Source organism: Notechis scutatus, chromosome 1 (genome assembly GCF_049901735.1).
Source record: "Notechis scutatus isolate UNSWTSFEM ecotype Mainland chromosome 1, rNotScu1.2, whole genome shotgun sequence".
Taxonomy (NCBI): domain Eukaryota; kingdom Metazoa; phylum Chordata; class Lepidosauria; order Squamata; family Elapidae; genus Notechis; species Notechis scutatus.
This window is the reverse complement of record NC_142009.1, coordinates 12,670,325-12,689,462: the sequence shown is the minus strand read 5'-3', so window position 1 is coordinate 12,689,462 and position 19,138 is coordinate 12,670,325. Positions and strand designations below refer to the sequence as shown.

Genomic DNA, 19,138 nt, shown 5'->3' with positions numbered 1-19,138 from the left:
ATTTAAAAAAATATTGTAATGGCATCATTCTCCAGACTTGATCAGATACGGCAAGTTAAATTTTTAGATGTATTTTCCCATCTACATCTCTTTTATATACATTTATGCATTAATTTAAATTTACAACATTTACTTCTTGAAATAAATATTGGTTCCAGATCACTGGGCACCAGGTTCTCTAAAAACCCTGTTCAAGCTCCTGGAAGTCAAGCTCTACTGTCTACCACTTTTTACCTAAAATCCGATAGGGAGGCAGAATAGACTAACAGTGTACTTACAAGAGTACCTCAGTTATTATGCTAGCTACCAACAGAACAACTGAGCCCAGCTTCTACCCTTCAGAGAATTTCCTTACAATAAATCCATGACATGTTCTTGACCTCGTCTCTGCTGAGCTGGGTCCCTCTGATTACATGCCGAAGGACCCAGCTTACAACTCCTCTTTAGTCTCCAGTAAGCTGTCATGTATATGCATACAGTTCCTCCTCCACCCATGTTGTGTCTCCCATCTACACTTCTACCTGCTGTTTCTGCAGTCAAATTTTCCTGACACCTTCTCAAGCCTCTTTGCAAATGTACCACTTCAATTGCCAGTATCAATACTTTCCTTCCATCTCCATGCTTCCTGACTGGGGCATCTACTACAAAGTCCCCATGTCATCTTCCTAGCACCACTCCAAGTCCCTGTTTAGCAACTGCCTCATTTAGGGACTGTTTGTAGATAATAGTGGTGTTGAAAAAAATAACTTTGTGACCAACCTAACCTTTATGACTTTTTCAGGTCTGTAATGCAAAGGAAAGCTGAAGTTGTAAAATAATAAACACAACCAGTTTAATGTAGCTACCACTTCACTTAATGACCAAGTTGTTGGTCCCAATTATGGTTGTGAAATTTGTGTTCGATTACTGCATGTTAATAACGGGAGAGGGGCAGTTTTTACATCAATGGCAGTGGGTTTTTTTTCTGTCAGTTTAGTTCAATAATATGAATACAAAAAAGTTATCAAAATGTCAGTGTCTCTATGAAATTATTTTCAGCTGGCTGCCTCTTTCCTTCCATTAAAAAAAAGTCCTGATACAATACAATGCTCTACAGGCAAACATTTGTGACAGCATCGGCTTTATTTGTTTGCCTTAGGCAGAATTTTAAGTGGGAATAGCCATTTTGTGGAGCTTGTACACAATTTTATAAAGCCCCTGAGAAGCAAATCTACAATTATGAGAAGAGCATCAGCATAAAAAAGCAACTGGATCCAACAAACAAGACATTCCATACTCCTTTTAATAGGAAATTCTGGCCTCTGTGTCTCTCTCTCTCTCTTTTTTTTCTTTCGGTGTGACATTTCTACCATTTTTTGGACAAGACAGGATCACAGTAAGCTACATTACAGTGATAGAGATCAAAATAGCCCAGCAACTATGTATGTATTAGAGGTTTTCAGGCTCTGGGGTCTGACACATTGTAATTAAACTATACATATGGACATCATATTTAGAAATGGCAATAAACAGAAGGAAAGTGGATTTTATTCCACTAGACATTGCGGGCTATAGGGGGTGGGGCTTATCTCTGTTTCGAGGCTATGAGCCAGGCTGTTTGAAGACACATTTCCACAATCAGGTGCTTAGCATGATGTTGTGGAGTGATGTTGCCTCCTCACCAAAGTGGTACCTATTTATCTATTCATGCTTTTGAACTGCTAGGTGGGCAGGAGCTGGGCGAAGGGGGGGATTGCTGCGGGATGCTCAGGTCTAGCTGACAAGGTCAGTGTTTTAACTGAGTTATTGCAGCACCCACTGTATGACTTCCTTCAGGAGGCAGAGGCATCTTCAAATGTCTATCAAATACAGAAGTTGCTTTTTCCAATTAAAAAAATGCACTTTTACAAGTTAAAACAAACTATGCTCATGCAGTATATTCAATTCACCAGGAAAAATAATTTTTCAGCCTTAATTTTGGTTCCTTTCATTTCTAATTGTTTTTTATACTTCATATAAACCTTGTTCCGTATTTATTGTACTTTTCTCTAAATATTTTTATATGTATGTTCCTTTTGTTTTTAGAAAGCAAATTTCCTTTTGAGCATTATTTTTCTGATCTATTTTTTGCATACATCTTTTCCAGTCAGATATGTATTACATAATTGGGAAAAGTGAATCCTATTGCTTTAAAAATAAATAAAGTTCAGATTAAAATGAGAATAAATCTCTCCCCCCCCCAAATGTTTATTTTTAAATTTCCCTCTAGAATCTAGAAAGACAACAGCACAAATGTAGCCAGGAGTCATTTTGCCACCGAGTGTTCAAATTTTTAGAAACTTTTTTCAAAACTTTTATTTTGCCCTGAATTTTAGCAAAATGTTTTTGGAAAAAAGAAAGGAGCACATGTTAAAAATTCTTTTGTCTACTCTTAGTTTTTCCTCAAATAAGCCAAACATTTTTTTCAGCAATCATCTATGTTAACATTTTAAATTAGCTCTAAATATAGCAACAGATTGACTGGATGAAAATAAGCTGGCTGTTGTCATTTAGATTTTTAAGCTGATAAACTTCCTAAGATGAACAAAACAAATCTTATTTAAATCACTGTCCTTGGCTGGGTGGTCTACTCCCTAGATCTGAAATGCATAAAAAGAAATAATAGCAAGTTCAAATTAACTAAGATGCTAAGGTTTTTAAAAAGGAAGAAAAGCTAAAAAATTAGTATTGCTCATTTCTACATTACAATATTTTGAATGAACACCAACAAATATGAAAGTCATTTGTATAATGATAACACCTGATAATTCATTAATTGTGTGCCTGCTACATAGCTATGTTCTTATACACACTTTAATTAGAAGAACTGAAGATTGAATCAAAGTGCAGAGTCTTCAATACTAGACATCTATAAGTCTTTTATGTTATATAATATTTATATTATGCCAACAGCTCTTTGAAACTTCATTTTTAAATCTTAAGAATCAAATAGTTGCAATTTAGCAAACTATGGCTGATTGTGAATTGCTTGTGGCCAGTTTAAAAATAATTAATATTTATTATTTCATTTGTCTCATTGACTTACATATTATTTCCAAAAGCACAAGACAGTATACATAACATTTTGTCCTATTTTTTTCTAACATCCTTGAGATTCAAGGGGCTAAAACAGAATGGGTGTTCCAAAATCTCTCAGGGGGCTTCCATGGCTGAGGATGGACATGGATCTCTACTTGGTCCAAGTCCAGTAATTATTATTACACTACGCTGGTGAGAATATTTATGAAATATAAATCAGATCAATATTTTGACAATAATGTGGCAAAGGAGCCTTTATTTTTGCTCAATCTTCTCAACTCAAAAGCGGAAAGGAGTATAAATTGGGGAAAATCACAAAAGAGGAAACCCTTTCTTGAAACCCAACTGAATTACTATAATCCTGGCCATAATCAAAAGCAGAAGCATTTTGAAAAACTGAAATGAGCTACTACAGAAATGCCTAAAGCTAATCTGTGCACCCATATTTCTAGGTCAAAGGTAGTTATTTCTTACAAGCTGTATGTTGAATGAAAGGAGGAAAGAAATAACATTTCTGGAAATGTAGAAGCAATGGGCATGAGGAAACAATTTCCTATTGTTTGTACAATATGAAAAATATATAGGTAGTCCTTGATTTACAACCACAAGTGATCCCAAAATTTTTGTAGCTAAGAGAGACAGTTAAGTGAATTTTGCCCCATTTCACGGCCTTTCAGGCCATAGTTCTTAAGAGAATCCCCACAGATGATATATTAGTAACACGGTTATTAAGTGAACAAGGCTTCCCCGCTGACTGCTTATCAGAAGGTTGCAACAAGTGACCACATTGTCCCAGGACATTGTAACTGTCATAAATGTGTCAGATGCCAAGCACTCGAATTTGATTATGTGACCACGAGGATGCTGAAACATAAGTGTGAAATACGGTCATAAGGCACTTTTTTTGTAACTTTGAACATTCACTAAATGAACTGTTGTAAATCAAGGGCTATCAGTATAAAATTGTTACATATAGAAATATATACCAGAACACATTTCTTATGCTTTAACAACATAAAATGCAGCACTGAACTAAAAGGACATTAAACTGTTCTATCTGGCACATTTATGACTTTTGAGGGATAATCCCTCACAGCCCTCATAATTGTCCCTGCCCTACTGCAGAATTTTTTCCTATATTTATTTGAGTGCAATGAGATTTAAACTATAGGACAGCTTTTTTATTTTGTATAAGCAAAGGGCAGGTATAGAATTGTTGTTTCTCATATCTCTAATCTAGATCAAAGATTATCCTAAGCAAGAAAGGAGCAATTTACAAGGAAGCAAGGACAAAAGGTTTTTTTTTGCAATGAGGATAGGAATACTTAAGAATACATGGGAATATATTTCAGAAATTTAGTATTATATAAATGAAAATTGAATCCTAATCTTACAAACATTCCAGTTTTTTATGTTTTACAGGATTTTTTTTAGGATTCTTCAAAATTTTCATTGGCAAAAGTCCAGGGCTAGGGCTGTAGCTGTTTTGTGCTCTGTGTTATTTAATAAAAAATAAATACTATATTCTGGCACGGAAAGAAATTTACTTTTGTAGAGCAGCCTTCCTTACAGGGGAAACAACAGGATCATTAAGCGTAGTAACACGAATGTATATTTCAAGATATGCCTGTAACAATCCTCTCTACCATTTATAGGTATACATCAAATTACTATATGAGCATTTGCACATTGGAAGGCATTAATTTGCAGTCATTTTCCAAATACTTTTCCTTATATCATTAAAATAAATCTGGGAGAAAATCCCAAAGCCTACCCATAAAGCAGGTTGACATATTCAATTCTTGTAACAATAATGATAAATTTCTATACACGCCTTCCAATTCCTTCTTTTAGCAGCCTATTCTTATAACTATGTTTTTCTAGATGGTCTATTACAGCTGGCCTCCATACACCTTTCCAGATGCTAAGGCTCAAGATGACAAGTCCAAAATCTGCAGGCAGTTTTATAAACTAGAATTAATTACACCTACCTCAATGGAATTATTTATTTAACATTTAGGATACATTTCTTCAAAGTAGTCGATGTGTGGTGGTTGGAGTATGTCAAGAGCGGAGAGTACCTAGGAAATAAGATGGAAGCTGATTTATTACCAAGCCTTATTTTACAGAAGGAAATGAATGAACAAAGGAAAAATATCTTCAGTTTGCAATTGTATCTTTGACGGTGGGAAGGATCAGTGGTGGTATTCTACCGGTTCGGCCCAGTTCTGCCGAGCTGGTAGTGGCGATGAGCAATGGAGACCGAACTGGTTCTCTTCGCCATTCTGCTGTTGGGCCCACCCATCCACCTGGGCTCCCATACTCACCTTTATCCTCTGAATTTGAAGTGCAGCTGCTTTGCGCGGCACAACAGAGTGCCGCGCAGCAGCTCCTGAAGTGACCGGGAGAGTGCAGGCTTGCAGGAGGTGAGTTAGAACGCCTCTGTGCCTGTGCAAATGCCTCTGCGCCTGCGCAAAGTACACGTTTAGAGCGCACGCGCACGCAAAGTGTGTGCACGCACAAAATACGTGCCCACCAAGCCACGCTCACCGAACCGGTGGTAAAAATATTTGAATCCTACCACTGGGAAGGACGATATAAACTTTGGAAACCTGAGACAGGAAACTCATCAATGGAAAGAGAATTGCTGATATTTATCACAGCAGATTCAAGGATTTAATAAGGTCAATGTTTAGATTCCAACACACACACACACACCATCATCATCATCCACCTAACTATATTTGTTTAGTTATTTATTATATTATCTAATATATTATTTATTATAATATATTAGAAATATTATAATGTATTATCTAATATAATAAATAATTAAATGAACTTTTTCAAATGAAATGCTCAGTTGAATGCACAAGATGCAAGACTGCTGAAGCAAAGTAAAAACATACTGGTAGTTAACTTTCAGAGAAGGTTTCAGATAAACACTCAGAACAATTCAAGTAAAACTCCACCTCTACTTATTTATTTATTTATTTATTTATACAATTTATTGGCCACCATAATTTATTTATTCATTTAACTACCCATGACAACACATTAGACATTTCTATGTTGAAAAAGTATAGGTGACAAGGAATAATGGTCCTTAAAGTTAATTTGAAATAAAATGATTTCAGGCTTTAAAAATTAGAACCACTCCTTTGAATTGGTCTGAGAGACACCCTGGGAAACACGGCTGACATTACTATCTGTATCTCACGATTTAACAAAATCAGCTCCAGAATTGACAATCTGATCAATGAGTAGGCAATCTGATGTTTTGCATCCCTTTTGATTAATTTTCACTAGTGCTATAATATAAAAAAGAAAGTGAGGCATCATGGACAATTGTATACTGGGTCATTTTTTAAAATTTCTGGTATGATACGAGAGTGCCACATCAAACATTAAGTACATCCACTCCACACTGAAAAAAAACTAAACAGGCGGAATTCATTTTTGAATTTCTTGAATATTAATTGCCTCGCATTATTTTTATATTATAGCACTAGTGAAAATTAATCAAAATCTGTCATTAGGAAGATAGAGTCAGCTGCTAAAATCTCAAATTGCTGGTTAGACTATGTATATGAGAGATGAAACATTTTGCTTGATTGGTCAAAGTAACGCCTCTGGAATAGCTTTCAGTTATCCTCCTTATTTGGTAAACGGAGGATAGTGCTCAAAACAAGGGGTCTGACGCCTAGCCATGATATCATTTCAACTGTCCCTCTCCCAATCATCTCTGAATATTGCTGAAGTCCAGTGGTGGGTTTCCAATTTTTTTCCTACCGGTTCTATGCGCATGTGGGCATAGAACTGGTAGGAAAAAATTTGGAAACCCACCACTACATACATACGTACGTACATACATACATAGTAAAATTGAGTCCCGTCATGTAGTGATCTGTTTTATGACTGTCATGACTTACAACTGTAATTGCCAGGTTCAATATTAACTCAAAGGTCACCTGTATTACTATTTTATTTTGGGGAGGCATGTTCGACTTATCCTGTGGTGTTACAGTGATTAAAATACAGCATGGCAGGCTAACTCTCCTACAGCCTGGAGTTCGATCCTGACCGGCTCAAAGTTGACTCAGCCTTCCATCATTCTGAGGTTGTTCAATGAGGACCCAGATTATTGGGTCAATATGTTGACTCTGTAAGCTGCTTACAAAGGGCTATAAAGCATTACTGCTCTTCCTATTTAGGGTTAGCCACTTGAAAACCATTCACAAATAATACTTCTCTGTTATAAGTACTTTCCCAATATCTGTTCTGATTCTAAAGTGGGCCAACCCAGAACTCTAAGTCTTGCACTTAAATATTCACTAACCTTGTCAAAGTCCCATCAAGTAAAATCACTAACTGTATTTTAGTTCTATTTTACAAAGAAAGATTTCTCCCTATTTAGAATATATCATACTTGGTTACTTAAAATGATATTAGGATACTTTGATGATTTTTACCACAAAATAACTATATAATATATTATTGAATTACCTTGGCATTTCTTACAACAACCCTTAATCTTCCTCATTCAGAAGAACATGGTAATTTTTTACTTGCCAAAAATGCACATGATACAAGCATCATGATCCTATCATATTTCTCAGTCTGCTTGTTTTTTTAAATTTCTGTGTCAACTTACAAGAACTGATAGAGAGACAGGCAACATTCCATGTTACTCAAATCCTATTCTTGAAAAATCAACAGATAAGTACAGAGATTAAAAGATAATTGAGAGCTGAATAGAACTTGACCAGAAGAAATTATATTTGTTTCTTTTAAGAAACCAACATCTTTAGAACTAATGTAAAACATTTATTTAACAAAATACAAAACACATATTCATTGCCAGGTTAAAACCACAAAAGCCAAGTTGCCTAAACTTGTACAGGTAATAAACTAAGACTGGAACAAATGCCTTCTTCTAGTCACCATGCTACCCTCTTCTTACCAGGGTCATTTATGACTTTTATATTCCCTTTCCTTTAATGTGTTAAAGGAATATAATATCAATTTAATTAATATTAATTAATTGATATTACTAATTATTCATTATTTAAAATTAATTATATTAATTATGTAATTGATGATTAAGTATGCCTATTAATAACAGCATTGAAGTAAAATGAGTTGTGCCATTTTTCAAAATAGTACACCACATGACAGGACTATCTTAATTCTGCTCCAAATTTCAGTGAACAATAATCTGAATCGGCTTTAAAGAAACAAAGAAAGTACAACACATTGTACTTGGAATTATTTCTTTCTTGGATTTGTTGCAGAAAGTGTTGCCATTAATAAGAATTAAAAGTTCACATACATTCTTATAAAATACATCCTTATAAAATTAAGATAGATCTGGAATTAGTCAATCTGTAATGCTAAAGCTGCAGGATAAAGCTTCCCTCAGGCCTCTTTTGAGTTTATAGCTTATCAGACCCGAACTAGCCTTCCTGTCCCAATTCTCACAATCTGTACTAGTAGCTCAGTTTATTGTTTACTGTTCAAAGAGACTTAATCCTAGTTTTCAAATGAAATACTTGCACAGGATACTTCTAAATTCTTGTAAATATTTTACCAAAAGGGAAAAAAGGGAAAGGGATTAGGTTATAAAATGTCACAATTTTATGCTGGGGATTCTGAAATGAATAACTTGAATTTCACCTTTGGGCCCTGGGAAATATTCATACAGGACTACTTGAAGTACTGGCTCTGCTTGATTCTTAACCTGCTCCAATTTAGATGCTTGAAGGATGTCTGCATTACATCACATCATTCCCCCCCCCCCCCGCCCTTTTAAAAAAATTTCTTAGTTACATTGTTTGCTTCCCTTAACACTATGTTTTGTCATTAAACTAAGCTATAATCTGGCATTATGAATAGCCACATTAGCACTCTTCCTGGCATGAGATGCATTAGGAGACAAAGGCTGATGTCTTGTTTGATTAATGGACCCTGCCAAAGCCTCTGATCCAAAAATGTAGTCTTAGCCATAATTACTTTAAGCAAAAAGCATAAATTCATTATTTATATGTATTTATTTAATCAACTTGTATAGCTGCTCATCTCAAACCAATGACTCTGGGTGATGAACAGTCATAAAAACAATTAAAACAGTTAAAACACGATACAAAAAAGAAATTAAACACAAATAGCTGCCAAGCGATATTATAATCCAACAGTATCACTGTAACCAAGGATCCCTTCACATAATTGGGACCCTAGGCCCAAGCACACAGCCAGGTCTTCAATGCCTTCCAAAAGATTAGCAGGATTGGGTCCATCCTAACTAATCTCTGGAGGGAGAATGTTCCAGAGGGCAGGAGTTATGGCAGAGAAGGCACGCCTCTGGGTCCCCACCAGCTAATATTCTTTGGCTGATGGGGCCTCCAGCATTCCCATCCTACTGGAAAGGGTTGGACGTGTAGAAACAACTTGGAGAAGATAGTCCTTCAAACAACCCAGTCCTAAGCCATGAAGGGCTTTAAAGGTGACCATCAACAGCTTGAATTGCACCTGAAAACACACTGGCAACCAATGAAGCCCCCAAGCAGTGGTATTAGATGTGATGAATAGTCAACACCATTTATAATTCATACATCTGAAGCTTCCTCAACACCAGCCCCATGTAGACCACATTGCAATAGTCCAAATGGGAGGTCATGAAGTGACAGTGAGAAGAACCTCTCAGTCCAGAAATGGGTGCAGTTGGCACACAAACTGAAGGTGTGCCTCTTAGCTATGGCTACCACCTGCTTTTCCAGCAGGAGACAGGAGACCTGAATCCAAGGAGACACCTGGATTTTGCATCAGGTCCATCTCAGGCAGTGCCTCCCCCCTTCCAGTATCAGAAGTAGAAAAATCTTGGTACTGGAAGGCCCAAGCACCCAAAGCCATTGATCTTGCTTAGGTTGAGCCTAAGCTCATTGTGCCCCATGCAGACCCCTAGTCTCCAGGGCTGGTCACAAGGACATCCACAGTATCTTTTAGACAGCCGAGGGTGGAAATGTAAAGTTGGGTTTTGATGATGCCTCACTCCAAATTGTCAGATCACCTCACTCAGTGGCCATAAGTAGATGTTAAATTAAAAGGAAGAGAGAAATGAGCCCTGCAGTAGCTCACAAAGTAGGAGCCATGGGCTGGATCACTGTCCTCTTTATCAGCACTGGCTGGTACTGATTCCGGAGGAAGGAGGAAAACCAGCATAACATTGTGCTTCCTATCCCCATCTCCTGAAGCTGGTCCTGAAGGATCAATGGTATTGAGGGCTGCTGAGAGCTCAAAAAGAGCAAGGATGCATACACTACCCCCATCCCATCCCCACAGAGGTCATCCAAGAATGTGAACAATGCTGTTTCAGTCCCAAACTTTGGCCTGAACCCAAATAGAAAAGATCCAGATAATTCAGTTCATCCAATGCCCTTTGAAGCTGCCATGTGACCATTTTCTCTACAACCTTCCCTAAAAAGGGAAGATTGGAGACTTGATGAAACCTATTGAGATTAGTGGAGTTGAGTGATGGCCCCCTTGAGGAGGGGACATATCGCCACCTTCTTAAGAGCCAGCAGGACCACCCTCTCCTAAAGAACAACTAACTTAAACCCAATCACATATATATCTATAATCAATCTATGGTCTCTGCTTGAAGTTTGTTTGAATCTAACTTCACTTAATATTTAATATAGTCTCTCCAGATTGTGGTTAATTTGAAGCCGAAATGAAACCTTTCAAAATTCTCTGGGATGCTTGGGAAGAGGAAGGGAAGAGGAGCACATGAGGTTCACTGCAATTCATTCCTTTCATGCACAAGCTATGGTTTAGGGCAGTGGTGGCAAACCTTTTTCGGCTCCTGTGCCAATAATTGTGCATGCATTCCCAAAAGGCAATGCGTGCTGCCCCCCACACCCTGCGCACACGATCCCCTCGCAGCGCGCAGCATGCTGCGCATCTGCGCCTACGATCCCCTTGCCACACACCACGTGCCTGTGCCTGCAATTCCCCTTGCTGCGCATCGTGCGCCTGCGCAATTCCCCTGCTGTGCACCGTGTCTCTGCAGATGCACGTGAAACCCCCAGTGCATGCCGCGCATCTCTGCACATGCGCGCATCTCCCGCACACCCCCTTCCCCCCACGCATGCATGCCAGATACCCAAGAATCAGCTGTTGGGCGGCGGTGGCACATGCACATGTGCAGCGGGGCTCTTCCGGGTGAGCTCTCTGTGTACCACTTCCGGCACACGTGGCATAAATTCGCCATCACAGGCTTAGGGCAACATGCAAGCACACTATTGATTCTTTACTGTCCCAGAAAGTAAAGGAATCAGCTCAGATGTAATGTGTTGTTTTTATACATTTCCTTGGGGGCACTGGCTGTTTATCTTTAAGTAAACAGGTGTATTGCAACATAGAAAGCGGATTCAACTGGATTTAGATTTTAGATGTCTCCATCATTCTAAAAAAGCTTTGTTTCCACTGATAATAGATGTAATTTACTCGGAAATTGTTGCCTGTTTTTCTAATGCCTATGAATATTTGTAACATTCTAGAGTAACCCCTGGTTAGAATGCCAAAAAAATATAATAAAAATATATGAACCACTCACATTGTCATGCTTAAAAAAACACAACATCTTCAATTCACGGAAGACCCTTTTGCAAGAGACCAGATTTTGGAAGACGTTGGGCATCTTTTTGAGTGCAACTCTCTTTCCATCTCGTGGATCTGTTACTGACCTACAGGAAAACAAGAATAAACATCAATTTTATTTTAAGCAACTTACGTCCGTACAAAGAGAAAAGACAGTTGAAAGCATTTCCTAAATAAATCCACATATTAAGAGCCAAACAAATCTCCTGAATGAGTCTCGCTGCTTTTTATTGTTTCCATTCAATGGATTCCAACTGTGCTTCAGATATATATCGCTAACCTGCATGTTATTCGGCTACAGAATTTCTGTACACTCAGATCCTTCAGTCCTGTGTGAGTAAAACTCTTTGCCTCCAGTGTACAGTGTTCTTTCTTCTTCAATTAATAAATGGCAGTATCTGATACATTGGTCCTGGGATACTTTCCCCACTGAATGCATTGTTTTTAATGGCTGTTTTTTGCCGAAAACTGGAAGTAAACACCAGTTTCTGGCAAAAAAAAAAAAGAAGAAGAAGTTAAAAATTGCAATCATATGACCCCCCCCCCTCTTTTCCCGGGGATGTTGCAAACAGCAGTAAATACAGGCTGGTTTCCAAGCATCCAAAGTGTGATCACTTGAATAGAAGGGGTGGGGGGAGGAGAATTTCAAATGTGGGTCATAGGTAGCCCTGGGGAGGTCTGTGGTAGTGGTCGCTAAGCAACTTGTTGTAAGTCGAGGACTAACTGTAGATAGCTTTGGATTATTGTGGAACAGAGTGAAATTACTGCAGCCTCCTCTGCAGTAAAAATTGTTAGACGTTATTATCTAAGAATGTCAACATAGGAAAATGACAACAGGTGCTGCTGCTTAATCCGATGGCATAGACAGATCTCTCTGGTTATCCAAAATGGATATAAAATAGCCATGGAACATTGAAACAGACTATCTTTACTAGAAAATAAGAGGCTACGCATACTGAAGCTAATTTATTGGTCTATCAGGTCTCAATTCTTTTAAAAATATTACTTCTTTAAAAATGAATAATTAAAAATCATAAAAATACAAAAGTATCTGTATTAAATGATTATACAGTGAAGGGGAAAAAAACAATTATACACATAAATTAGCTGAGCATAAAAAAAAAACCCTAACAGAAAAATCTATACAATAAAACCACAGATAGTAGCCATGTGAAAGACTCTATATAAAATTAAGCCTATTGATTGTTAAGTTTAGCATTAAATCTGTAATATGCTGTATTCTCAATTTATCCAGAATATTATCTTTTTTTAAAAAATAAATCTCTGTTCTAAAAAAGATAAAACTCATATTCTAGATCCATTTCTTTCATCACAAGGGTGATTTTCTTTGCATCATGTAAAATTATCCTCATTGCCAAACCAAGGTAGAGTGAAGGTCCTTCATGTGATGACAAAATACTGTATATCAGATTTCAGTACCATTTAATGCTGGCAGTAATTAGCTGTTCCAACTTTCAAACAGAGGTTGTTTTTGACCCTACCTCAACTGAATCCCTCCTGGGATTGAACCTGGACCTAATGCATAATGCATGTTCTAGAGCAGGGGTGTCAAACTCAGGGTCCACCTGCAGGGTGCTTAGATCTGGCCTGCGGGGCTGCCCTGGAAACAGCGAAGGACCAGCCTGCGTTGCCTCTGCCAGCCCTCCGGGGCTCCGTTTTCGATGGCAGAGGGCTGCAGGACATTGAACTGGCCATGCCCACTTAGCCCCCCCGCAAGTCAAACACAACCCTGATGCGGCCCTCAATGAAATCGAGTTTGACACCCCTGGTCGAGAGGGAACCAAGAATGAAAAAAACCAAGTACTACCTCTTCAAAAATATTGTTTCCAAAACAAGGATAAGGTTAAGATTTATCAGCAAGCATACTGTTTTAAATTTAGACTCCCTAACTAAAAAATTTCATCTGCAGGCTGTACTCAGGAATACTTCAAAAGTACCTATACTTCAAAAGTAACTATTCATTTAGTGGCCATTCAAAATTACAATGGCACTGAAAAAGTGACTTACGACAATTTTTCATACTTATGACAGTTGCAGTGTCCCAGGGTCATATGATCACCTTTTGCAACCTTCTGACAAGCAAAGTAAATGGGGAAGCCGGATTCACTTAACAACCGTGCTACTAACTTAACAACTGCAGTGATTCACTTAACAACTGTGGCAAGAAAGGTTGTAAAATGGGGGCAAAACTCATATCACAGCTGTTTTGCTTAGCAAATTTTGAGCTCAATTATGGTCCTAAAGTTAAGAACTATCTGTATGACTGCAAACACTACTGTAGTACATAAACATTCGATTATTTTATTTTAAAAACTGAGCAATAGCCTCCTCAAAACTATCAGAATTATTTCTTCATTAATTTAAGTTGTTGTGCACAATGTAATAATGCCATGTAATACTTTCTGAAAACTTCAAAAATTCCACCATAAATAATCTGATATCTCAGTCATTGAAGAATGAACATTGGTAAGTTTCTCAGTGTGAAAATTTTTTTCCTTGTGTAAATAAACTTACCATTATCTGTAAAGTTTGTTAGAACAACTCAGTGTGTGCCAATCATTCAGCATTGCTTAACATTAAACATTTATTTCTTTAAGTTACTCTTAAGTTCCGTCTTGTCTTTTTAAAACACAGGTGTCAAACTCATGTCATCATCATTCGCTAAACTGGATGTGGGCATGGGTGTGGCCAGTATGTGACGCATCCGGCCCATAGGCCGGGCATTTGCCAGCCCTGTTTTACAGCTTGGAAAGGCATAAAAATAAAAAAAAAATATTTCAACCTGTGGATGAAATACATCAAAATATTGGACTGCAATTTGTCTATTAAACACCCCTCAGAAAGCAACATTTCACTTAATTATTCATACAAAGGCTAGCCTTGCTAGCTCCTAGCAATACTACTCTAATGAAAGTGAATGGCAGTGTGGTAATTTCACAGCATGTTGAGTTTGTTCTCTCTTAACTGGGGGTAACAGCTGCTTTTAGTTCAGCACAAATAGTACCAGAAATCAGAGATAAGTGCTGAAGACTGTTACACAGGAATGCTTTCCTTTTCTTTGTTGATGAAAAGGCTGGCTGTGTTCTTCAGCTTGTTGTGTCCCCTTCCTCCCCAATCTGTATGAGCTAATGAGTTACAACTGGTAAAGATAACAGCTACTTTTTACTGTAAGTTTCAATACCTCATTTTTAAAAGAGTAATTCTAACATATTTGAACAAAACCAGTTTTTTTTTAAAAGAATTAAAATTTACTCTATGAAGCAAACCATACTGAACCAAGATCCTTGTTACAGGCTTTTTGGGGGATATGGATTAATAGGACAATTATTTTTGACTTTGCTTAGTACGTATGTGTGCATGAAAAATTAATTTGTGCAGAGCCCAGGGGACAAAAAAGCAACATGATACTTGAAATGCTAATTGGTTTACTCTGGTACAAGCTTTTGTAGGCAACTGGCTGTATCATCAGATGTTTCATAAATCTGACAGAACACACAATGTCCTGTGTAAGCTCAGGTTACGTGACTATTTATATATCTTCAATTAGCATTTTACAGATTTAAGATCAAAGAGTCTAAGCCCATTCCTAGCAGAGTTTGTACCCTAAATGCTGACAGTGAAACCAATAAAAGGGAAATATATGTGCCACATTTAGAAGCCACCCCCGTAGGTGAAAAAGTAATTGTCAAAATGGACTCTTGACTTATTTACTAAATTTGAACTAAGGATCAGATCAAATTCAAAGATTATGAGAGAGAAAAATGTCATTATATATTAGCTATACCAGGGATGTCAAACTTGTGTTGTCACGGCATCGTCACATATTGGGACTTTTTCCCCTTTCACTAAACTGGACATGGGCATGGCCAGCATGTGACATATCTTGTCCCCAGGCCGGGAGTTTGACAGCCCTGATCTATACCATTCATGCATGCTTTTATATCCCTCTTTCATGTCTCCACTTAATCATCTTCAAAGCAACAAAGATCCAAGTATCATAGTCTTTTTTTTAAATCAGAGATACAGATCCCTTAACATTTCGGTTGCCCTGATTTGTATCTTTTCTAGCACTACAGCATACCAGTAGCACTTGAAATGTCACCAGAATTATACACAATGATAGAATTGTGCCATAGATTTGTATAATGTTATTATTTCTGCCACTGTTGTTAGTATTATATCAGCAGTTCTATTTTCAAATCCCTCCATAAAGATTTCCCTTTTTTTTACAAAAGCTGCACAATGCACTAGGACTTCAAAGACCCCTTTCCTATCAATCACTGCCAAATCCAGATCCTATACATAGCTTTGTTAGGGAAACACATGGGGAGCAGAGGTAGGAAGGGGGCACCCACCTACCAGGCAGTTTAGCAGAATCATCCCTGGCTATCAGTGACACCATAGATGTCACACTAATTTCCTTCACATCCAATTCAGATCCTATTAAACATGTAGCCTGCATTTATTATGAATAAGATTCCGCTTACTCTTATTTGCATTGTCACAGGTTCATTTTTGGATAGTATATACAGAAATAGGAGAACAAGAATGTTCATTTCACCTGCATAAGAATACGTCTTAATAGAATAGTTACAAAAATCAAGCTTAGCTCTTAAAAAGTAAAGTTTTTGTCCTTATTTTATCATACCCCAGGTCCATCTTATTCTCACTTCTTAATATCAAGATTTTTTTCTAGGATCTTATTTATTCACAGAGTGCTTAAATATACATGTATTTAAGTATACAATAATTTTCCTCCCTGGCCCAGCTACTGTTAGTAGGTTTTCCTCCCTGCAGATTTCTTTTGTAGTTGTGTTTGCTGGATTATTCACCCCACCTCTGTCAAACTGCTTATTTTCTATTATTTGCTATTGCATCTGCAGTTTTTCTTTTAGTCAGAATGTTTGTAATTATGTTTTTTCTACCTCTGAATTCCCCAATATTTCACCAGCTCTTACCTGTATTTCACTGTCTTGTTCCCTGGGCTTTCTACTAATAACCAAAATAGTGCCCAAACCCAATGCCCCCCCAAGCACCTCCCACAATAAGCTTCTGTCCGAGCTCTGTTTATCACTTGAAATGGCTAGCAGGGAGGCACAGAAAAATCATATTCAAGTAGACTGCTTGCTTTATCCAAAAGAAAGATCAAGATATTTTTGCATAATTTATTCTTGATAAATCCATGCCAATTCCTGCCATGTAAATGTAGTATTTTCTAAATCAGTGGTCCACAACCTTTTGGGCACCAGGGACTGGTTTCATGGAGATTTTTCTGCGGACCGGAGGGGGCATAGTTTTGTGTGCTGCCTGTATCCCATGGATGGGGCTTCACTTGTTTGCACAGCCCATTTTCTGGCATGCCGTGGCCCAGTGCCAGTCCATGGACTAGGGGTTGGGAGCTCCTGTTCTAAATATTCTCAGGTTGCTTAATAATGATCCAGTACTGAAGTCAAGCTAAATGTAGTTAGCCTAGTCTCCTTCTTTCTCCCATTTTTGAAGATAGTTGTTATTCAATCTTATATACCATGTTCATTCTCCATGACTCCTCAAAGTTCACAAAAAGAGACTCCAAGATGTCCCAAAGATGCTTTTTCAAAAGGCAATTGGACTTTATTTTTTCTTGAAGATGTTTTACTTCTCATCAAAGAAGCTTCTTCAATTGTCTCAAGGAAAGTCACTGGGGGAAGCCAGATTTGCTCAATGACTGCATGATTCACTCAAGAACTGTAGTAATGCTCTTCTGTAGCAAAAAGTCATAAAACAGGGGCATTTAATTCATTTAACTGCCTTGCTTAGCAACAGAAATTTTGGGCTCAGTTGTGGTTGTAAGTTGAGGACTACCTGTAGTCTTCAAACAATACAACGGCCAGATTCTTGATCAGTTTTGGTTTTGTGTGTCTACCACTAGTTCTGACCATGTGCAACTCAGACAATCTTGACAGACTGCCATCCCTGGTACATGGTTCTTAGCAAGTTTTCACATCTGTTTTATTAGACTGAATAGAAACCATTTGACCTTGGCTGAACTTATAATTAAAAATTCAATGACTTGACTTTGTGACTCCACAGATCATAGAATTGCAGAATTGGAAGAGGCCATTTAGGGCACAAAGTGCAGGATGCAAATTAAAGCATCCATGACAGATGGCTGTTTAATCCTTGCTTGAATACAAACAGTGAATTGAAGCCCGTTGCATCTGTTTGATTGGTTCCACTGTCAATTTTTTTTTCAACATTCAGTTAGAATCTTTTTTTCTTGTAACTTAACTCCTGCATTTCGTCTGTCCCCTCCCCGGACCCCCATGAAACAATAGAGAAAAGATCCAGATCTTTTTCAGTGTAACATTCTTTCAAGTATTTGAAGGACACTATCATAGACTTCCATGTCTCTTCCCACCCCAAGAGCTAAACATACCCAGTTCCTTCAGTCTTTCAGGAGTTAGCTTCAAGTCCCCAGATCATATGTACTGCTATTTCAGAAGTTCTTCCAGTTTGGTCTTTTCTAAAATGAGGTGCCACAAACTGAGCACGAGGGTCTGAACAAAATAGAATGGAACTATTATGTAAAAATAACATCTTTTCTCTTGAATACCTAAATAAGCCATCCAAGATTAATCTCTGTTATACAAAAGCACTACACATGAAAATGCACCTGACCATTCTTAAATTTCCAACGTAACATTTGATTTTTCAAGGAGAACACAGAATTGAAATTATATTTAAAAAGGACACATATTATCTGTTGTCTGCTGAAATTATATTCTTTTTAAAAAGGACACATATTATCTGTTGTCTGTTTGGTGAATATGCTATTATACAAGTGACTACCTGTATAAAGATGTATTTCAAGCAAGCAGGTATTAGAAAACAAGGAAATATTCATGCTGTTACCTCTAATAAACTTGACTGCCAAATTTTTAAAAAGAAAAAGATTAATCAGCTGACGTTAAAAACCATGTTAAGCAACACTGAATCAAAACTGGCAATTTAGTATAATTCATCAGAAATTGCTAACTCTAATCTAACTGTTAGCCAGAAACTATTAATATATTTCAATGCAAATGAAATAACACTTTGCAACAAGAAGGGACAATTACTGAACAAAGTCCATGTCACTTCCAAGAAACAAGCACATATTTGAGAAAAGCAATTTCCCTTTTTGTTGGTAGTTTAACAGCCAAAGATTCAATATAAGGAGTGCCCTCACAAGTGGCTAGGAGAATTTTTATTGCTATATTTCACTCTATTATAAGGCTGGAAAAGAAACACTACTCATATCTGCCCATTATTAATAAAGAATGCTGTAAACAAAACTAAGCAAAACTACTATAATAGTTACACACGGGAGACCTTCATTTGGTGGAATATCTGACAATTCTGGACCTAGGACCAGTTTACTTAG

General features: G+C 37.4%; 1 protein-coding gene across 3 annotated transcripts in view; it reads right to left on the bottom strand.

The window, feature by feature from the left end:
- Positions 1 to 19,138, bottom strand: part of NLK (nemo like kinase) — a 107,840-nt gene that overhangs the window by 30,828 nt on the left and 57,874 nt on the right. For all 3 annotated transcript variants that reach the window (XM_026682691.2, XM_026682692.2, XM_087957240.1), the window contains 2 exons: positions 11,672 to 11,801; positions 5,083 to 5,138 (listed from right to left, as the gene is read on the bottom strand). In XM_026682691.2, coding sequence (XP_026538476.1) covers positions 5,083 to 5,138; positions 11,672 to 11,801 — 186 coding nt within the window. The remainder of the gene's footprint in view (positions 1 to 5,082; positions 5,139 to 11,671; positions 11,802 to 19,138) is intronic.